Genomic DNA, 24685 nt, shown 5'->3' on the forward strand with positions numbered 1-24685 from the left:
TGTTCTGGACAGGAGACATATGTTATCCCAACATCAGAGTGTTGATATTGTTCTGGACAGGACAGATGTTATCCTAACATCAGAGTGATGATATTGTTCTATAGAGGAGACGGATGTTATGCCAACATCAGAGTGTTGATATTGTTCTAGAGAGGAGACAGATGTTATCCCAACATCAGAGTGTTGATATTGTTCTAGACAGGAGACAGATATCATCCCAACATCAGAGTGATGATATTGTCCTGGACAAGAGATACATTATCCCAACATTTCAGAGTGATGATATCATTCTAGACAGGAGACAAATGTCTTCTCAACAACACAGCATGACAACACCATTCCAAGACAGGGCAAGACATCACCCACTACAACACAATGGAGTGATGACGACGATATTTTAGACAGGACAGATGTTATCCCAACAACACAGCGTGGTGATGACAACGATATCGTTCCAGACAGGAGACAGATGTTGTCTCAACAACACAGTTTGATGATGATGATGATGACGATATCATTCTAGACAAAAGACAGATATTATCCCAACATCAGAGTGACAATATTGTCCTGGACAAGAGATACATTATCTCAACATCACAGTGTGATGATATCATCCTAGACAGGAGACAAGATGTCTTCTCAACATCACGGCGTGACGACACCATTCCAAAACAGGGCAAGACACCACCCCAACAACATAGTGTGGTGGTGATGATAATATTTCAGACAGGACACAGCTATTATCCCAACATCATAGTGTGATGATATTGTTCTAGACAGGATAGATGTCTTCTCAACTTCACACAGTGTGACGACACCATTCCAAGACAGGACCAACACACCACCCCCAGCATCCCAGCGTGGTGATGACGATGATGATGATGATGATGAAGACGTAGACGAAGACAACGACGATGATCTAGGCGTGGGAGATTTCATCCCCATCCCCGTCGGCACCCCCGTCCAGGCTGTGCAGGTAGGCAGGCAGGTGGGTGAACTGTACGTGTTGGTCAGCCTCTGTTACCAGTCTAGACAGCGTGTCCAGGATGGAGTCGTACGTGGGGCGGTCGTCAGGCAGTGCCATCCAGCATCTGGTCATCAGGTTGTAGCTGGGGGAGGAGAGGGGGGGGGGGGTGGGAGACACAGGGAAGGTGTCAGTCAGTGGTGGGTCTGGTCTGTTGGTTGGTTGGTTGGTTTTGTTGTTGTTTGTTTGTTTGTTGTTGTTGTTTGTTTTTTTTTACTTTGAGGACAATGGGGATGGTGTGTGTGTGTGAGTGTGTGTGTGTGTGTGTGTGTGTTGTATTGTGTTGTGTTGTGTTGTGTGTGTGCATGCCTGCATGCGTGATGCAAACATTGATACTGACAGGAACTTACTGACAGTATACTGAAAGTGATACTGACAGTGACACTGACAGGGCCTTACTGACAGTGACACTGACAGGGCCTTACTGACAGTGATACTGACAGGGCCTTACTGATAGTGACACTGACAGTGATACTGACAGGGCCTTACTGACAGTGATACTGACAGGGCCTTACTGACAGTGACACTGACAGTGATACTGACAGGGCCTTACTGACAGCGATACTGACAGGGCCTTACTGACAGTGATACTGACAGTGACACTGACAGGGCATTACTGACAGTGATACTGACATTGATACTCACAGGGTCTTAGTGACAGTGACACTGAAAGTGATGCTGACAGGGCCTTACTGACAGAGCGTCACTGAGGGCCTTACTGACAGTGATACTGACAGGGCCTTAGTGACAGTGATACCGACAGTGATACTGACAGGGCCTTACTGACAGTGATACTGACAGTGACACTCACAAGACCTTACTGACATTGATACTGACAGTGACACTCACAAGACCTTACTGACAGTGATACTGACAGTGATACTCACAGGGCCTTACTGCAGTGGGGGGGAGGACTCATCCTCTTGCCGGTGTGCACGCTCTCCAACACCTCCTGGGGGGCCAGGTGGGGCCAGGGGGTCAAACCTGTCAACATCATACACACCCACTGTCACCACGACACACCCACTGTTGTCATGACACACCCACCGTCACCACGACACACCCACTGTCACCACGACACACTCACTGTCACCATGACACACCCACTGTCGTCATGACACACCCACTGTCATGACACACCCACTACCACACACTTGCAGTCAACATGATGCACCCTATGACACACTATGGCACAATGTCATCATGACACACCCACTATCGTAATGACATACCCACTACCGTCACCTACCGTCACCATGACTCACACTCACGACACTTCTACTGTCACCATGACACACACAGTCACAATGACACACCCACTACAACACACTCACACTCATCATGATGCACTCACCATGACACATCTACTGTCACCATGACATACCAACTATGACACACTCTCTGTCACCACGACACACCCATGTTACCATGACACACCCACCATCACCAAAAAAAAAAAAAAAAAAAAGCGATTGTAACTGCTCTTATAAAAATTTTAAAAAATGACTGTGACAGAAATTAAATTCCTTTGCATCTGTGAGAATCATAAAACAAAAGACTGTGACAGCGACAGCTGTGTGTGTGTGTATGTGTGTGTGCACGTGAGACAGCAGAGAAGACAGTGAGGGAGACAGTGGTTCCAGAGAAGAGCAGGCAGCGTGAGGGCACTGACCAAAGTGCAGCACTTCCCACATCAGGATGCCCAGAGACCACACGTCCGTCTTGACGTTGTACACGCTGTCCACCAGCGACTCTGGCGCCATCCAGCGCACAGGGGCAGACGACTGAAACATCACATGGAATGGTGGAGGGGGAGGGGCGGGGAGAGGGACAGGGGGTGGGGGGGCACTTAATAAGGAGGGTAGCAGCCCGCTTTTGTGGTGGACTTTTCGTCGCTCGCAGAGCAAAAAGTAGGTCATATGATGTCATGTGCAGCCCCACCACCGTAACCGACTTCTTTGCGTGCGTGCACTGCTTTTGTTTGGTCAACTTTTTGGCAGAGTTTATAAACGGATCAGTTTGAATATGTAATGGCAGATATATGACAAGAAACATGCTCAAAGTAAACATAGAAGACTAAAGCAAATAATGGGTATACTTATAAAGCCAAATATATCTTGTAAACTTGCAAAAAATAGTCACCGAAAATCTTCAAAATCCTTTCGTCAGAACAGTGATTTTCATGACAAAATTTCAGCCTTTAGGTGACCTGGCAAAAAAAGGAAACTGAGACATGCACGCGCATGTGGTTCTCACTAAAAATAGCCAGGGAACCTTGAGCAAATCCGACAAAAGTGCGCCTGCACACCCTCTCTAATGTCGGAAGAGGAGTGGGGGGTAAGGGGTGGTGGTGTGGATAACTATTTAAGGTTAAGAGTAAAGGCCCCCCATTGCCTTTTTAACCACTGGGGCAGTGAATTCAAATCCACTCTGTCAAGAGAGTGTAGGAATGCGGGGCCAATTCTCTCCTTCCGCCGTTTAATTACTTCCACATTCAAAGTCATGTGTCCATTCACATCTGGGTGGAGTGAGGAAAAATCAGAGTAAAGTCCCTTTCCCAAGGACACAACACCATGCCAAAAACGGGGCCTCCAACCCTGATCACTGGTGAACACTGGATCACAAGTCCAATGTCTGACAGACTTTGCCAAGGCTCATCCCAGTGATATCTATAACGATCTTCATTCAGATGAAGGCCAAAGCCCCTTACTGAAGGGGATCACTCTGTCAGAAAACAGCCAGGACACAAGTTTCAGTTTCAGTTTCAGTAGCTCAAGGAGGCATCACTGCGTTCAGACAAATCCATATACACTACACCACATCTCCCAAGCAGATGCCTGACCAGCAGCGTAACCCAACGCACTTAGTCAGGCCTTGAGAGAAAAAAAAAAGGTGAATAAATAATAGATAAGCTTACATAAATAAATAAATAATAATTATGATATAAAAAAAAAGAAAAAAAAAGGTAGTAGTAATGATAATAATAATGATAATAATAATGATAATGATAATAATAATAATAAATGGCCCAGGCCACAAACAAATGGACTCTCTCACCATCAAATACTAAAGAGTGGTAACTCTCTCCATTACACAAGGTACACAACTTCAAGCCAGTGATGCTTAGGCTACCGATTCAGCCTAGCACACAGGTAAATAAAAGGTACTGGCTTGAAGTTGTGTACCTTGTGTAATGGAGAGAGTTACCACTCTTTACTATTTGTTAATCATTTCATCTCCTGGCCTCATTATTTGTTAACTTTCACCATCAAGTTTCTGTGTGAAGAACGCTCCGCAGCGCCAAATTTTGTGGATACCATGCTCTCATTCACAGGTTTCGGTTCATATCAAAACAAGACAACAGACTTGTTCATTTTAAACTTGGTCAGGGGCAAAGGGTTTGTCCCTGTTCGATTGGCCAGGGGAAACTGACTGAAGTTGTCAAGCTTTGTTACAATGTGAAAAATGGTCTTTATAACATGACCCTTTGATGTCGACTATGGCGGTAAAAGAGTTCACCAAAAGTATTTATATTCAACAACATTCACAAAACGACAGTCTGTAGGCCCTTCAGTGCTGCTTGTAAGTAAATGGCCAAATTATACTGAGTAAAACTCATGTCTTGACGGCATGAACAAAGTAGATGGATCTTTGTAATGTTCTGGTTGAATTGTGTTTTGCTCGCGGTCACAAAAAATGTTTTATTCGTAAAGCCCCTCTGAAGGGGAACACAAATGCAGAAGAGAGGGTCACATATCAATACAAAAGAATGGTTATGATACATTAACACTATGGAGATTAATGGGAAATTTTATGCTTCAAATTGAAGGTGGAGGTCGCTGCTGGTTCGTCGCTTGCACTGTCATCTGCTAGGTCAATCACCTTCAATTTGAAAGCTGCATCATAGGCATAACGTCGCATTTTCGGCATGATGAGGGTGTACGCTTGAGCAGAGTAGAACTGAATGCTAATCTGAGGGCTTTAATGAGTGCGGATTTGATTTATAAAACGTGAACAGTTAGCACACTATCCTGAAGCTCATCCAAAAATTCATGGACAGAAATCATGATTTTGTTGAGTTGAAGGGCAGCTAAGAATAGACGAGAATGTGACACTCCCGGGATTGTTAAAATCCGCAAATAAGCCGTGTCATTGTATAAGCCGCAGAGGTTGAAGCTGGGGTACAAAGCTGCGGCTTATAGATCGAACTTAACGGTACTTTTAACCTTACACACTTGAAATGCTATGTGCACGTTCAAAGCATGCTGTTTTTCAATTCAGACGGTTTCATGTATAAACACACACACTTGCACACATATGCATCACAAATACCTGCGCACATGAATACACACCACACACAAATTTACACACTGATTACCTGCTGGTAAGCGTTCCTGTCAGCCATCTCCTGAGGAAATCCAAAGCCGTACAGTTTACACACCCCTGCCTTCGTCACCAGCACACGGCTACACTGCAGGCGGTAGTAGATCAGCTGTAACACCACATGTATGACGTGTGACAGTAGATCAGCTGTAACAGCACATGTATGATGTATGACAGTAGATCAGCTGTAACACCACATGTATGATGTATGACAGTAGATCAGCTGTAACACCACATGTATGATGTATGACAGTAGATCAGCTGTAACACCACATGTATGATGTGTGACAGTCAGTAGATCAGCTGTAACACCACATGTATGATGTATGACAGTAGATCAGCTGTAACACCACATGTATGATGTATGACAGTAGATCAGCTGTAACACCACATGTATGATGTGTGACAGTCAGTAGATCAGCTGTAACACCACATGTATGATGTATGACAGTAGATCAGCTGTAACACCACATGTATGATGTATGACAGTAGATCAGCTGTAACACCACATGTATGATGTGTGACAGTCAGTAGATCAGCTGTAACACCACATGTATGATGTATGACAGTAGATCAGCTGTAACACCACATGTATGACAGTCAGTAGATCAGCTGTAACACCACATGTATGATGTATGACAGTCAGTAGATCAGCTTTTACACCACATGTATGATGTATGACAGTCAGTAGATCAGCTGTAACACCACATGTATGATGTATGACAGTCAGTAGATCAACTGTAACACCACATGTATGATGTATGACAGTCAGTAGATCAGCTTTTACACCACATGTATGATGTATGACAGTAGCAGATCAGCTGTAACACCACATGTATGACGTATGACAGTCAGTAGATCAGCTGTAACAGCACATGTATGACGTATGACAGTCAGTAGATCAACTGTAACACCACATGTATGATGTGTGACAGTCAGTAGATCAGCTGTAACACCACATGTATGATGTATGACAGTAGATCAGCTGTAACACCACATGTATGATGTATGACAATCAGTAGATGAGCTATAACACCACATGTATGATGTATGACAGTAGATCAGCTGTAACAGCACATATATGATGTATGACAGTAGATCAGCTGTAACAGCACATGTATGATGTATGACAGTCAGTAGATCAGCTGTAACACCACATGTATGATGTGTGACAGTCAGTAGATCAGCTGTAACACCACATGTATGATGTATGACAGTCAGTAGATCAGCTGTAACACCACATGTATGATGTGTGACAGTCAGTAGATCAGCTGTAACACCACATGTATGATGTATGACAGTCAGTAGATCAGCTGTAACACCACATGTATGATGTATGACAGTCAGTAGATCAGCTGTAACACCACATGTATGATGTGTGACAGTCAGTAGATCAGCTGTAACACCACATGTATGATGTGTGACAGTCAGTAGATCAGCTGTAACACCACATGTATGATGTATGACAGTAGATCAGCTGTAACACCACATGTATGATGTATGACAGTCAGTAGATCAGCTGTAACACCACATGTATGATGTATGACAGTAGATCAGCTGTAACAGCACATGTGTGATGTATGACAGTAGATCAGCTGTAACAGCACATGTATGATGTATGACAGTAGATCAGCTGTAACACCACATGTATGATGTATGACAGTCAGTAGATCAGCTGTAACACCACATGTATGATGTATGACAGTAGATCAGCTGTAACAGCACATGTATGATGTATGACAGTAGATCAGCTGTAACACCACATGTATGATGTATGACAGTCAGTAGATCAGCTGTAACACCACATGTATGATGTGTGACAGTCAGTAGATCAGCTGTAACAGCACATGTATGATTTATGACAGTAGATCAGCTGTAACAGCACATGAATGATGTATGACAGTAGATCAGCTGTGACACCACATGTATGATGTATGACAGTGGTGTCTGACTATGACCATCACAACAGCAGAGGAGGCAACTGCTGTCCAGATTATCTGGGCTAGAATTTGATTACAGTGGGGAGTGTCTTGCCCAAGTTACATCCCCACTCTCTCGGCCAAGAGGGTTTTAGGACAGTCGGCGTTGGGATGGTTCCCAAAGGCAAACTAGCCCCCCCAAGGCTGCAGCACTAAGAGTCAGTGCAGTTTTGCCTCCTAAGTTTTAAAGTCATAGTCCCTCACAAAAGACTAAGCAGTAAATGATATCCCATTGCAATGGAGAAACCATTGTTAATACAGCTTTCACTTTGCTGTTGGCCCAACTGTAAATTTATGAACACAACATACACAGCAAACACACACATAATGATAAGAATAATAAGTATGATAATAATCATAAGCATAATCATAATACTAATAAGTGGATATTTGGTACACCCAACAGCACAGACACATATAATGATAAGAATAATAAGTATGATAATAATCATAAGCATAATCATAATACTAATAAGTGGATATTTGGTACACCCAACAGCACAGACACATATAATGATAAGAATAATAAGTATGATAATAATCATAAGCATAATCATAATACTAATAAGTTTGATATTTGGTACACCCAATCTAAAGATGCAAAAGCCCTGGATGTTTACAAAGTAAAGCACAATAACATACACACACTAAAAACACAGGTAATACACCTGCATGCATAAACCCTCCGACTCCAACTCACAAACTCACTCCACAATAGATGCACACACACACACACACACAAACTCACACACACACACACACATGTGCAAGCACACCTTGGCCGCTCAAGGTATGTGAACATGAGCACATTTGAAAATAGTAAAAATAATACAAGTTAAAATTGAAATAAAACACAGAAGTGAAGACAAGAACCTGGTTACTGATCTGTATGGATGGAAGTAAATACGATTTCAAGGAGGTCTGAAAGCGGTTTTGAAAGAAGGGTGAGAAACAACAAGGCAGACAGGAAATGGGAGTCAGTACTAGGTCAGCTGAAACAAACACACACACACACACACACACACACGCACACACACACACACACACACACACACACACACACACACTAACACTAAAGCTAAAAAACACCCAACCACCCCACAGGTAAGATTACATAAGATAAGATGTAAAAAAAAAAAAAAAAAAAAGAAAAGAAAAGAAGAATTTTATTATCTCATGAAGAGAAATCTGCATCAGGAGCAGTTTTTAACACAAAAAGACAGTTTACACAACACACACACACACGCTCACAAAAAACAATATATGTATATATATATATATATATATATAGAGAGAGAGAGAACGAGAGAGAGTTCTATATGTATAAATATATATTTTATCTCTATATATATGTGAATATATATACCTATATATATCTATCTATCTACAGGTGTGTGACTGACCTTGAACTTCTGCAGGTGCTCCAGGCCGCTGGCCACCTGGGCGATGAGACACAGCAGCTTCTGGGCTGTCAGGGTCTGCTTGCGCATGAAGACGGCCTCATCCCCGCCCCGCCCCATCACTATCTCCTGTTGCCCCGGGCGATGGCGCTGCAGGTACTCCAGCAAGGTGCCTTCCTGGGCCACCTCCAGCATCAGCAGCCAGGGCTCTGGGCACGGCGAGGCAAGGAAAGGTAAGAAGTTTATTTCATACACACCCTGGGGGCATTGAAACGTTATACATCAACGCCTCTGACACATTTATCATTTATCTATGACATTTATCATCATTGTTGTCTTTTTTATTTTATCTATTTATCTTATTCTATTTCATTTTATTTATTTATTTATTTATCTATTTATTTTTATTTCTATTTTTGTACACTTATAGTTGACTTCATTAAGTTTTTGCGCCTTATAAATATCATTATTATTAGTAGTAGTTCTTTTTTTATGTATTTATCTATTATTTATTTATCAATTTACTTATTTCTTTTTGTTTTGTTTTATTTTATTTTATTTTATTTTATTTAGTGTTATATATATATATATATATATATATATTTTTTTTTTTTCTCAAGGCCTGACTAAGCGCATTGGGTTACGCTGCTGGTCATGCTCTGCTTGGCAGATGTGGTGTAGCGTATATGGATTTGTCCGAACACAGTGACGCCTCCTTGAGCTACTGAAACTGAAACTTTGACACACACACACACACACACACACCATATAAACAAAGAGAGTGATCCCAAACGGTAAGTTTTCATGTGTGTGTGTACGTGCGTGTGTGCGCGCGCGTGCACACATGTGTGTGTGTGTGCATGCTGGATATGCTGGTGTTTCCATGACCCATCTGACACTAACATGGATCATGGGATCTTTAACATCCATATTTGATCGTCAGCTTCTGCATACACATAAGGATTAAGGCACTGGCAGGTCTGCACATATGTTGACCTGACAAATCAGATAAATCTCCACCCTAAATCGACCAAAGTGATTTCAACAATAAAATGCGTGCTTTTTGAAAAACAACAACATGCATATAGTACAATGGGAAGCTATGATACACTCTCATCTGTGTTTTACTATGTGTGTAAGCACTGGCATGTACAGACATGTGTGCGAATATGGGCATTATACTGTGCAGCCTAAATGACAACAAAGAATATGCAAGAAGCACACCAGCACTTCGTTTTCACACACAAACATACACACACACACACAAACACACCTAATTAAACAGAGCACAAGAAAGGCCACACTGTGACTTACAGTTTTAACACTGACTGCAAACAGCACTAACATGCTCTCATGCACACGCCCACACCCACACTTCTGCTCCCCCCCGCCCACCTCCATCCCACACACACACACCCCCAACACACACATGAACATGTGTGTGAACACACCCCTCCCCCACCCACACACATGAACATGTGTATGCACACAGACACGCACTCCCCCCCCACACGCACACATGAACATGTGTATGCCCACACCCCTCCCCCCCCCACACACTTGGACACACACACACCCCACACACACTGACAAGACAACCTCCCCCCCCCCACACACACAAATGAACATGTGCATGCACACATCCCCCCCCCCACACACACACACACAGACACACACACACACATCCCCCCTCCCCAAAACACACACACAACCACACTGACACACACATCCCTCCTACCCCCAAACACACACAACCACACACTGACACACACATACCCCCCTCCCCCAACCCCAAACACACACAACCACACACTGACACACACATACCCCCCTCCCCCAAACACACACAACCACACACTGACACACACATACCCCCCTCCCCCAACCCCAAACACACACAACCACACACTGACACACACATCCCTCCTACCCCCAAACACACACACAACCACACACTGACACACACATACCCCCCCTACCCCCAAACACACACACACAACCACACACTGACACACACATCCCCCCCTACCCCCAAACACACACAACCACACACTGACACACACATCCCCCCCTACCCCCAAACACACACACAACCACACACTGACACACACACACCCCCTACCCCCAAACACACACACACAACCACACACTGACACACACATACCCCCCTCCCCCAAACACACACAACCACACACTGACACACACATACCCCCCTCCCCCAACCCCAAACACACACAACCACACACTGACACACACATCCCTCCTACCCCCAAACACACACACAACCACACACTGACACACACATACCCCCCCTACCCCCAAACACACACACACAACCACACACTGACACACACATCCCACCCTACCCCCAAACACACACAACCACACACTGACACACACATCCCCCCCTACCCCCAAACACACACACAACCACACACTGACACACACACACCCCCTACCCCCAAACACACACACACAACCACACACATACCCCCCCTACCCCCAAACACACACACAACCACACACTGACACACACATCCCCCCCTACCCCCAAACACACACACTGACACACACATCCCCCCCTACCCCCAAACACACACACAACCACACACTGACACACACATCCCCCCCTACCCCCAAACACACACACAAGCACACACTGACACATCCACTCCCCTCCCACCACCCCCCACACAAAGAGAGAAGCTGTACCATTGGTGGTGTAGCTGCCGACCAGACGCACGATGTTGGGGTGGGCAGGCAGCATCTTCATCACCTCCAGCTGGGTGGTGAAGAAATGACGCTCCTGTTCTGTGGCCTCGCCTGTCACACACACACACACCATGCACACATTACACACACACACACACACACCATGCACACATTACACACACACACACACACACACACACCATGCACACATTACACACACACACACACACACCATGCACACATTACACACACACACACACACACACAGACACACACACAAACACACCATGCACACATTACACACACACACACACACACACACACACACCATGCACACATTACATACACAGACACACACCACATGCACACAGACACACACCACATGCACACATTACACACACAGACACACCACATGCACACATTATACACACACACACACACACCACATGCACACATTATACACGCACACACACACCACATGCACACATTACACACACACACACACGCAGACACCACATGTACACATTATACACCCCCCCCCCCCACATGCACACATTACATACACACACACATGCACACATTACACACACAGACACCACAAGCACACATTACACACACAGACACCACATGCACACATTACACACACAGACACACAACACCACATGCACAAATCACACACACCATATGCGCACATTATACACACACAAACACCACATGCACACATTACACACACACAGACACCATATCAAACTTTACACACACAGCGACACAGACACTACATGCACATATTACACACACACAGACACACACCACATGCACACACACATACACAGAGACACCAAATGCACACATTACACACACACACATGCACACACACACACACCACATACAAACATAACACACACACACACACACACACACACAGACACCACATGTGCACATTACACACACACACACAGATACACATGCATACATTACACACACACACACACACACCACACAGACACCACACACACACATTACACACACACAGACACCATATGCACACACACACACACTCACACACAAACACAAACACACGCTACCTCCTCCCCCCACTCCCACACAGACACCCACAATCCACAAACTCACTGTCCAGCTTCTTCACAACGATGCGGATGATGTCGTTGGTGCCGGGAGTGCGGCGCATTCTGCCCTTCCAGACCTCCGTGAAGGCTCCGCGCCCTATCTGCTCCAACAGCCGCACGTCTTTCCGGGGAATCTCCCAGCTCATCTTCAGGCGGGAGTACTCTGCCGGCTGACACACACCAACACACACACACACACACTGGATGAATCTGATGTGTATGGATTTTTTTTTTGTTTGTTTGTTTTTTTGGCTGCCCCATCATCTACACCGTTTCAGTGGCATTTACATTATGTAGTGACCATTGGGCTAACTGGTTTAATCCAGCAAGGTGAAGGACACACAGAACTACTCACCATGTAGTGACCATTGGGCTGACTGGTTTCATCCAGCAAGGTGAAGGACACACACTGAACTACTCACCATGTAGTGACCGTTGGGCTGAATGGTTTCATCCAGCAAGGTGAAGGACACACACAGAACTACTCACCATGTAGTGACCGTTGGGCTGAATGGTTTCATCCAGCAGCTCCACTTCCTGGTCGTCCAGCGTTTCGTCGTGCGCCCTCGCCAGTTTCTCCCGCATCTTCCTGTCCCGCTTCTGCCCACACCATCACACAGCTGTTAACGTCGACGCTGATAACCTGAATGAAGACAACGATGACAATACTGAAGATTATCCCCCCAAAAAAATTTTTATGACCCCTTTCAGCAATCTGATTAATTTCAGTTTCAGTTTCTCAAGGAGGCGTCACTGCATTCGGATGAATCCATGCACTCTACACCACATCTGCAAGGCAGATGCCTGACGACAGTGTAACCTATTGCGCTGGTCAGGCCTTGAGTGCATGCATATACGTAATTGGGTGTACCCATCAGAGCGGATTTCTTTCCATGAAATTTGCCAGGGCATAACACTTATATTCTTCTTCTTCTTCTGTGTTCACTCGTATGCACACGAGTGGGCTTTTACGTGTATGACCGTTTTTACCCCGCCATGTAGGCAGCCATACTCCATTTTCGGGGGTGTGCATGCTGGGTATGTTCTTGTTTCCATAACCCACCGAACGCTGACATGGATTACAGGATCTTTAACGTGCGTATTTGATCTTCTGCTTGCATATATCCTGTGGGACGAAGGGGGTTCAGGTACTAGCAGGTCTGCACATATGTTGACCTGGGAGATCGTAAAAATCTCCACCCTTTACCCACCAGGCGCCGTCACCGTGATTCGAACCCGGGACCCTCAGATTGACAGTCCAACGCTTTAACCACTCGGCTATTGCGCCCGTAACACTTATATGTTGCCATGGGTTCTCTTTCAGAGCGCCAGGTGCATACTGCGTGTGGGACCTTGGTTTATCGTCACATCCGAATGACTACACTTTCCAGTCAAACTTGGGAGAGAGGTGAGGGCAAGAGCAGGATTCGAACCCAGACCTTCACGGATACTGTACTGGTAGATAAGCGTCTTAACCCTTTCAGCCCTGACCACCGCTTTACCGGTGGTAGAGAAAAATGACATAATGCCTAGCCACCAGTTGAGCGGTGCGTAAACACTTGTGTCGTGTTTTGCTATTGGTTGACTTATATTGAAGAGCCAATCAGAAAAACCGTAATATTCTGACGTCAGCGAACGTAGTACCAACATGGCCGCGCCTTTTCACTGTGTTTTGTGCATGTGCTTTGGATAAAAAAGATCGATTTCAATACAAGTCAACCAATAGCAAAAAACGACACAAGTGTTTACGCACCACTCAACCGGTGGCTAGGCATTATGTCATTTTTCTCTACCACCGGTAAAGTGGTGGTCAGGGCACTCTTTTTATATCTGCCGTGACACATTAAATACCAATTATTTGCAAATTTTGACTCAGGAGCTCAGGCAGAAGGGTTAAAATTGCTCAGGAACTCAGGGCTCAAAGGGTTAAGCATTCTACCACCTTCCTCTGATGGATCAATAAAGTGATATTGTACTGCACTGTCACCTCTGGTGAATAACGTTCACGCTTTCAGATGGACACGAAAGCCAAGTGTTAAAGCGCTGGACTTTCAATGTGATGGTCTGGATTCAGTCCCGGAATCGGTGCCTGTGGATTAAGGGTGGAGATTTTTCAGATCTCTTTGGTCAACATGTGTACAGACCTGCTAGTGCCTTCATCCCTTTCGTGTGAATACACATGCAAAAGATCAGTCCCTTTCCTGTGTGTACACATACCACAGATCAAACACACACATTGAAGATCCTGTTACTGATATTAGTATTCGTTGGGGCATAGAAACACGTACACACTCAAAATGCATACTGATGATGAAAACAGAGTATCGCTGTCTGCATGGCGGAATACTACTACTACTACTACTAATTTAATTTATAATGTGCTTTCCATGTAAAACATGCTCAAATGCACAGTACAATGTAAATACCGACGATTAAAACATGCATTTTTAACACTAAAATGAAAAACTTACATGCATAACCATTTACAGTTAGCCAACCAAACAGTCAAAAAGAAATTTATGTCCATACAAAATCAGTTGTACATTAAAAAACCCACTAACAGTTACTCATGAACAAGGGAGTAGCAGCCCTCAAAGACAGACAGACAGAAAGAAAATGTCACCGCTCACAATATGACAGTCAGTCGTGTCCGACTATGACCATCAGAACAGCAGAGGAGGCAACTGCTGTTCCGACTATTTGGGCTAGAACTTGATAATAGTGGAGAGTGTCTTGCCCAAGTACATCCCCACTCTCTCGGCCAAGAGGGTTTTAGGACAGTCTGCACTGGGATAGTTCCCAAAGGCCAACCAGCCCCCCAAGGCTGCAGCACTAAGAGCCAGTGCAATTTTGCCTCCTAGTTTGAGAGTCATAGTCCTTCACAAAAGACTAAGCTGTAAATGGTTTCCCATTGACTGGAGAAACCACTGATAATACAGCTCTCACTTTACTGTTGGCCCAAATGTAAACTTGTGTCAATCTGTGATATAAGCCGAGTGCTGGGCCTAAGCTCACAAGAAATGTAAAACCATGCGGCACACACGGTACCCAGCCGCAGACTGAGGGTGGAGAACAAAGCGTCCCTGTTCCCCCGCCCCCTCTCTTCACACTGACCTTCATACGCATGGCCAGGACGATGAAGACGACGATCAGGATTCCTGCCAGCGTGGCGCTGATGACCGCTGCTATGGCGTAGGGAGAGACTGCAACACATCAACGTTTCAGTTTCAGTTTCAGTTTCTCAAGGAGGTGTCACTGTGTTTGGACAAATCCAGGTATGCTACACCACATCTGCTAGGCAGATGCCTGACAGTATAACCCAACATGCTTGTCAGGCCTTGAGTGCATGCTTATATATTTGTGTACCTATCAGAGTGGATTTCTTTTTACATAATTTTGCCAGAGGACAACACTCTCGTTGCCATGGGTTCTTTTACTGTGCACCAAGTGTGTGCTGCACACAGGGACGTGGGTTTATCATCTCATCCAAAAGACTAGACACTCAAGTTTGATTTTCCAGTTTGACTCAGGAGAAAGGGTGAGAGCAGGATTCGAACCCACACCCCTAACAGACTCTCTGTACTGGCAGCTGAGTGTCTTAACCATTCTGCCACATATCAAAGCAAACTTGAAAACCCACCTGTTCAAACAGGCCTTTGGGTGTGAGGAAGCATAGCTAACTGTCTGCATTCTTCCTCCCCCTACCCACCCCACTTTGCCCTCTACTGAAGTCATCATATAGCGTGTATGTATGTGAGTGGGCGTGTGTGTGTGTGCGAGCATATGTGTGTGTGTGTGTGTGTGTGTGTGTGTGTGTAGGTGTGTGTGTGTGTGTGTGTTCATACCTGCACTTTGTACTATTGCCTTGGTGTAAAGATACACATATGTGTTGTTTTTTCTTGTGCAAAGGCATGTTATTATGCACTATTGTATATGTGTTATTTCATGTACGGCACTTGGAACCCATTACGTCAGAAGTTTGCGCCATATAAGTACTATGTATTATCATAATTATTATCATCATTATAGTTATTATTATCCTTCACTAAAGTTGCACTCCATTTAACAAACAAGATTTTATCAGTACCATTAGTATTATCATCATCATCATTATTGTTGCTGTTATTGTTGTTACAATCATAAAAGAATGACAAGGGGAAAGCATGAAACAATTCAACAATAAAAAAAATTCGGGGTCAGACCATCCAAACCCATTCATTGTTAGTTCTGCATTGACTAAACATGCTGTTGAGATAGATTTAGAAATGAAATAAATAAATAAATAAATGTTAAAAAAAAAAGACAACTCATAAAACTCTTGGCACTGACTGCACTAGCTTCTTTATCAAAAAATAGAATGAATACCTACCTACCTACCTACATACATATATGTATTTGTATTTCTTTTTATCACAACAGATTTCTCTGTGTGAAATTCAGGCTGCTCTCCCCAGGGACAGTGTGTCGCTACACTACAGCGCCACCCTTTTTTTTTTGTATTTTTTCCTGCATGCAGTTTTATTTGTTTTTCCTATCGATGTGGATTTTTCTACAGAATTTTGCCAGGAACAACCCTTTTTTGCCATGGGTTCTTTTACATGCGCTAAGTGCATGCTGCACATGGGACCTCGGTTTATCGTCTCATCCGAATGACTAGCGTCCAGACCACCACTCACGGTCTAGTGGAGGGGGAGAAAATATCGGCGGCTGAACCATGATTCGAACCAGCGCGCTCAGATTCTCTCACTTCCTAGGCGGACGCGTTACCTCTAGGCCATCACTCCACATGATAGTCATGATAGTCAGTTGTGTTCGATCGACTATGACCATCAGAACAGCAGAGGAGGCTAACTGCTGTTCCAACTATCTGGGCTAGAATTTGATTATAGTAGTGAATGTCTTGACCAAGTTACATCCCCACTCTCTCGGCCAAGAGGGTTTTAGAGGGCAGTCATCGTTGGGATGGTTCTCAAAGGCCAACTTGCCCCCAAGGCTGCAGCACTAAACAGCCAGTGCAATCTTGTATCCTTCTTTGAAAGTCATCGTCCTTCACAAAAGACTAAGCTCTAAATGACTTCCCATTGATACAGACATACATATATACACATATATATATTCATACAATGCAGATCAGTTTGCTCATGGTGAGAGTTTCAGTTTTTTTAATTTTCAGTAGCTTAAGGAGGTGTCACTGTGTTCAGACGAATCCATATACGCTACACCACATCTGCCAAGCAGATGCCCAACCAGCAGCCGCGCTTAGTCAGGCCTTGAGAAAAAAACAACAACAAACAAACAAAAAAACAACAAACAAACAAACAAAAAACAAAAAATTCACATGTCAGTCACAAATGCTTTGCCTCTCTTGTATATAATATATACAGACATTCTCAAACAAAATCTTTTTTCAGGAAGCTGAACAACAATACAAGCACTTGATGGTAAAGCACTGTCACACACAAACACATAATGATATGATAATATCTGAATCAATCCCTCAACTTGACAGCCGTTAGTGAGCACTACGACAATGCTACAAATCTATAAAAGAAACTGTGTTGCTTCCGCCATCAACCAAACTTACTCTCATGGTGAGAAAAGACAGAGAAGGACAGACACTCCACCAGAAAAACCAGGTGCCAGGTGCATTGCTTGGTTCTAACTTTTTGATTTACACGTGACTAAACACCCACGTTGACCGAACTACGCCATTGGTCAGTTCCACACTACACACAGTCAGTAGTGGGTTACGACCATACTAGGCTCTTCCGTCCGAGCAATGCAACTGGCTCCTGGTGAACATCCTACAGAACCAAGTACAGTCTCCTTCCTAGTAATCCTACACATACGCAGAAGAGACACAGCGATCGAAAGACTCGAAAAAAGACAAGACCTTGACATCTCAGGGCCAGTCTTATCTCACCAGCAACACAAAAACACACAAATACACAAACAAACAAATCAATAAACAGATAAAGTTCCACCAACCATACAACCCATACAAGCTAAACAAACAAAAGAATAATCACAGCTTTTAATTAACAACAACAACAACAACAACAGAACAGTCCTTGAGCTATGGATCAGTCAACAAGCATGCAGAAGTAGAAACCAGTTTGTTCGTTTCAAAACAAACAAACAAACAAACAAACCAAAACAAAGCCAGTCCCAGAACCACGGCAGTGCGCTACAAGACAGACCTACAGACCGGCATGCAGAAGAGACGCAGGGACACTCACAGATAGACCCCTGAGATCTAGAGGCGGGGTGAGGAGACCTGGAGCCTGAAACCAACACCACAGTTACTTGCCCTTGCCCTCATGCCCCGCCCACATGCGCACTCACACCCTCAACAGCACACACCAGTTGCTATTGCTGTTGGTGTTTATACCATGAAATAACAATAAGATTTAATATAGACATTAATAAAAAAACTAAAAAAACCCAAACAAAAACAATAAATAAATTTAATGGGTAGGCTCTCAAGAACTGACCAGCATGTCAGGGTTTATGACATGGTCAGGCACCTCTTACCCACTCCCTATCTTTTGCTTTAACCTTTTCATTGCTATAGATGACTAAAGTTGACTTTGAGGGGTGATGCTGATACAATACATCATTAGTAATCTGATTGGAAATTACGTGTGTGCATTCAAACGCTTCTCGTCACACCATGCGGTCTCTCAGCCCCGAAGTGGGAGTCTAACATAATCATGTATGAACATGGCAGACATTTAACTTAAAAGCAAAAAGGTTGAATTAAAATATGAAAGTGATGAAAACTTAGCAGCTTGATCTATAATACAGTAAAAGAAAATAGTAACATGTACTTTAAAGAAAAGCTAAGAAACACTATTTCCGAATAAGAGACAGGACGATATAATCATTTCATAAGTATAAATTCTTCAAGACCATTTTTCACGTTGTAACAAAGCTTGACAGCTGCAGCCAGTTTTGCCTGGCCAACAGAACAATGACTAACCTTTGCCCCCTGACCGAGTTTGAAGTGAACCCTGTGACCCAGTTTGAAGTGAACCCTGTGACCCAAGTGAACCCTGTGACCGAGTTTGAAGTGAACCCTGTGACCCAGTTTGAAGTGAACCCTGTGACCCAGTTTGAAGTGAACAAGTCCGTTGTGTTGTTTTGACATGAACGGAAGCCACTGTATCTTAATTATTTGGCACTGGGGAGTGTCATCGCACAGAAACTTGGTGGTGAAAGAGTTAAAGCAGCTGTGGGTGCAACATATATGGATCAGCCTGCCCACTTTGACGCCTCCTTGAAACTGAACTCACGCTGTCACGAACATGGTTCAGACAAGGCACAAACCAGTGAAAAGGCCAGGCTTAAATTACAGCAAGTATTTCAGTTTGGTCTGACACAAAATAGAGAGAGACAAAGAGTTAAATAGGAAAAGGAAAATGCCACTTTGTTTGGCCGACAATAGAGAGAGACAAAGAGTTAAATAGGAAAAGGAAAATGCCACTTTGTTTGGCCGACAATAGAGAGAGACAAAGAGTTAAATAGGAAAAGGAAAATGCCACTTTGTTTGACCAACAACATGAACAACAAAACATCAAAATCGCAAGCCACAGTATCTGTGAAAGTCAGTGATTCCAAGTGGAGCGTAACCAATCAATGTGAACATGAAGCTGAACTGAACCGCAGAAATACTGCTCTTGTTGGACGGACGGACGGACGGACGGACGGCTGGAGGGACAGATATAGGGTTCTGTGCTGTACATGCACTTTGATCTTTGCAGGACTTTTATAAACATCACAGATGTGAACACACATACGCACACACACACACACACACACACACACACACAGAGGCATTCATGTGATTAATCAACACGTCCCACACTGTCCTTTTATATCCCATGAATGTTTTCCTGTCCTGTTCTGATGAGGTGTTAACTTTTAAATGAACACTTTGTCTGGGACCATTTCTGCTGCTCTGCAATGATCCTTGTAATAGAACAGAACAGAATAGAATGAAATAAACTAAAATCATAATGATAGAAAAATAATTACTAAAAAATAATGAATTTTCAAAGAACTCACTCCACCCTATGACTGAGCACTATGTTGTTTATTTATTCATAGTCTGTTCATCTAAGATGATGATACCAGATAGCACTATATGACAGCCAGTCGTGTCCGACTATGACCATCAGAACGGCAGAGGAGGCAACTGCTGTTCCGACTATTTGGGCTAGAATTTGATTATAGTGGAGAGTGTCTTGCCCAAGTACATCCCCACTCTCTCGGCCAAGAGGGTTTTAGGACAGTCGGCATTGGGATGGTTCCCAAAGGCCAACTAGCCCTCAAGGCTGCAGCACTATGAGCCAGTGCAATTTTGCCTCCTAGTTTGAGAGTCCTAGTCCTTCACAAAAGACTAAGCTGTAAATGGTTTCCCATTGACTGGAGAAACCATTGATAATACAGCTCTCACTTTGCTGTTAGCCCAAATGTAAACTTATGTCAATCTGTGATATAAGCCGAGTGTTGGACCATCCACCAGATAGCACTACTCAGGCATCACTGTGCCTATCTTTGAGGCTACAAGCAGCCTCTCAGGACCAAAATCCCGATTCATCAGACTGGTTTTTCAACAAGTATCAACAATTAGAGAAGGAACATAGCTCTAGAAAAACGAAGACGTCTGACCAGTGAATTACTGGCGAAGTTTTGGCACAGTTCCTGAATCTTCCAGTGCTTTTTTTTCCTTGCATTTTTTGTTCACATACATAGACAGAAAATCATGTTTCACTGCTTGCCAAGAACAGTCTTTTTGAGTATTGTGAACAATGACACGCAATGCAATAGTTGAATGATCTATGTGAACTGCAATTCTTTTCGTTTTTAAGACTTATATCATTTCAAAATCACTGCTGAAACCTTCCTGTTTTTTTTTGGGTTTTTTTTTGTTTGTTGTTGGTTGTTGTTTTTTTGCCCTGTCATCTGCACTGTTTCAGTGGCATTACTCCCATGCTGCTCACTCCGAGTCCCCCACCTCCTCCCCCCACCCCACCCCTACACAGCCACATCCAGGTTCATCTGTCGCAGTCCCAATACCGACAGTCCACAGGGAACCATTGATTCTAGGTTGCCAGGGGGCCACACACCAGAGGAGACCCTGCACTGCTGCTGAGTCATTCGGTGGTGTTCAGTAGTGCCTGTTCTGATTTAACGTACTTAGGACACCACCTACTAAACCCCTTCATAGCGACAATAATGGCTTAGTCGCGGAGCCAGACTGAGTGAGTGTCTTCCCCAGAGTGGAGACTGCCACCACATCCTTCCGACAGCAGTCCCCCATGAATCTGCCGACACTGAAGACCTTGACAGGACTCAGCCCCAGCCAGTGGGTTAGTTTGCATAAGTCAGCACTCAAATGGTTAAATAACTAGCTGTGAAATGGCTTCAATAGGAAACCAGAAATAGATAATATAAAACAATATATATATATATATATATATAATTTTCTTTTGTCCTCCTCCATCCATTCCTTTCAGAGCAGTATTTCCTGTTCCAGAAGACTTTAAACGTACAACAGAACACCCGACACGACAGAAACCATTCCACAGGTCAAGCAGCGAATGCACAACACACCCACACACCAGACCAGACCAGAACTGACACAAGCACAGAGCGGATCAAGACAAAGCATCATTCCAGAATCTGTGGAGACAAAGACGCCAAGACGTATAACCAATCAAACAGTTTTCACCTGAATCTGTCAACAGAAAGAAAAAAATAATAATCCTACATTTATGCCCTGACCAAAGATTGTCAAAAAGGCAACTCAAATCTTTTTTTCTTTTTCTTTTTCTTCTTTTTTTGGTTCATACTAACTCAACACAAACATTTGTGAGATCTTTGTCGGGCAGACAAGAAAGGTTATACACAAAGCAAACATTCTCAGCACGACTCCACACACATGGGTGATGTTGATGTTTATGTCAGACAAAAAGAAGAATTGACAGTGACAACAGACACTGATGTTTATGTCAAACAACAGGAAGAATTGACAGAGATGACAGAATTGACAGTGAGACAGTGACAACAGATATTGATGTTTATGTCAGACAACAGGAAGAATTGACAGAGACGACAGAATTGACAGTGACAACAGACACTGATGTTTATGTCAGACAACAGGAAGAATTGACAGAGACGACAGAATTGACAGTGACAACAGACACTGATGTTTATGTCAGACAACAGGAAGAATTGACAGAGACGACAGAATTGACAGTGACAATAGACACTGATGTTTGTGTCAGACAAAAGGCAGAATGAAAACGTTTTAAAAGACTGATATTGATGTTTATGTCAGACAGAAGAATCAACAGATGACAGACACTGATGTTTATGTCAGACAAAAAAAAAAAGGAAAAAAAAAAAAAAAAAGGTAGAATGAACAGACGACAGACATTGATCTTTATGTCAGACAAAAGGCAGAATCAACAGATGACAGACACTGAAGTTTATAACAGACCAAAGGCAGAATCAACAGACGACAGACAGAAGGAAGACATACTTGGATTTTGGGAGTCTGTCTCTGAAGGCTGGTCATCATTGTCGTCAGGTTTGGGATCCCACGTCTGGCCCCCTCCTCCTAAAGGATAGGGTTGGGTGTACGGCACTTCTGGTCATACATAGATATCGTTATTATTGTTGACTGGTGTACCGCACTTCTGGTCATACATAGATATCGTTATTATTGTTGACTGGTGTACAGCACTTTTGGTCATACATAGATATCGTTATTATTTTTGACTGGTGTACAGAACTTTTGGTCATACACAGATATCGTTATTATTGTTGACTGGTGTACAGAACTTCTGGTCATACATAGATATCGTTATTATTGTTGACTGGTGTACGGCACTTCTGGTCATACATAGATATTGTTATTATTGTTGACTGGTGTACAGCACTTGTGGTCATACCCTGATATCGTTATTATTGTTGGGTGTATGGCACATGTGGTCATACATACATATCATTAATATTGTTGGGTGTATGGCACTTGTCATATAAAGAGAACATTATAACTGTTGGGTGTTTGGCACTTGGGTCAATACATACATATCATTATCATTGTTGGGTGTACGACACTTGTGGTCATACACACATATCGTAATTATTGTTGATTTATATGTAATAGTAGGTATGACTGTTCTTGGCAAAAGTTTGAATCTTTATTCAGAAAATTCAGCAAAATCCAATTTTGCATGAAAGCTTACATACACCCCCCCGCCCACCCCCACCCCCTCCCCCACAGGCATAGATACATACATCTTCCCCTCCAGCATACACAGATTACCAATACTGCATAAACCGCATGCATGCATGCTCGTTTGCACACACACACAAACACATACACAAACCCCTCACCTTGCCCTCCCCCCCCCTCCCCTCCTCTGCTTCCTCCCCCCCGCACCCCTCCCCCCCACACACACATACGGACAAACCCATCACCTTGCAACCCTACTCCCCCCCCCACACACACACAAAAAAAACCCCTTACCTTGCAACCCCTTCTCCCCACCCACCCCCCACCACACACATATAAACCCATCACCTTGCCCACCCCTCTCCCCCACTTCACCCCCCCCCCCCTCACACACACACATAAACCCCTCACCTTGCAACCCCCCCTCCCCACCCACCAACCACAACACACACACAAACCCCTCACCATGCAAAACTCCACACCCAACACACACACACACAAACACCACACAAACACACACATACACACATACACACCCCTCACCCTGCAGAACCAGTGTGACGTTCTTGGTGTCGTAGTAGGACCTGTCCTTGATTTCGTTCATGGCCAGACAGATGTATGTGCCCTGGTCCGCCACCTGCAAGGGGGACAGAGCACAGTCAGTCCTGACCCTCCGTCACCATCACAACAGCACAGGAGGCCACTGATGTCCACACTATCTGGGCTACAATTCCATCATAGTGGAGAGTGTTTTGCCCAAGTTGTATCTACTGCTGTCCAGGCTAAAATTCCATCATAGTGGAGAGTGTTTT

General features: G+C 43.9%; 1 protein-coding gene across 2 annotated transcripts in view; it reads right to left on the minus strand.

Moving 5' to 3' along the window:
* Positions 1-242: 242 nt before the first annotated feature.
* Positions 243-24685, minus strand: part of LOC143291439 (uncharacterized) — a 151439-nt gene continuing 126996 nt past the window's right edge. Inside the window, exons 6-17 of one of the 2 annotated variants that reach the window (XM_076601301.1) lie at positions 24417-24510; positions 23175-23282; positions 18865-18909; positions 15740-15828; positions 13115-13225; positions 12630-12795; positions 11499-11609; positions 8790-8995; positions 5403-5516; positions 2697-2808; positions 1912-2008; positions 243-1109 (exon numbers count right to left, since the gene is read on the minus strand). In XM_076601301.1, coding sequence (XP_076457416.1) covers positions 920-1109; positions 1912-2008; positions 2697-2808; positions 5403-5516; positions 8790-8995; positions 11499-11609; positions 12630-12795; positions 13115-13225; positions 15740-15828; positions 18865-18909; positions 23175-23282; positions 24417-24510 — 1443 coding nt within the window. In that variant the 3' untranslated portion in view covers positions 243-919. The remainder of the gene's footprint in view (positions 1110-1911; positions 2009-2696; positions 2809-5402; positions 5517-8789; positions 8996-11498; positions 11610-12629; positions 12796-13114; positions 13226-15739; positions 15829-18864; positions 18910-23174; positions 23283-24416; positions 24511-24685) is intronic. The other variant, XM_076601302.1, reaches the window with a different exon arrangement.

The sequence above is a fragment of the Babylonia areolata genome, chromosome 17 (genome assembly GCF_041734735.1).
Source record: "Babylonia areolata isolate BAREFJ2019XMU chromosome 17, ASM4173473v1, whole genome shotgun sequence".
In the NCBI taxonomy this organism is placed as follows: domain Eukaryota; kingdom Metazoa; phylum Mollusca; class Gastropoda; order Neogastropoda; family Buccinidae; genus Babylonia; species Babylonia areolata.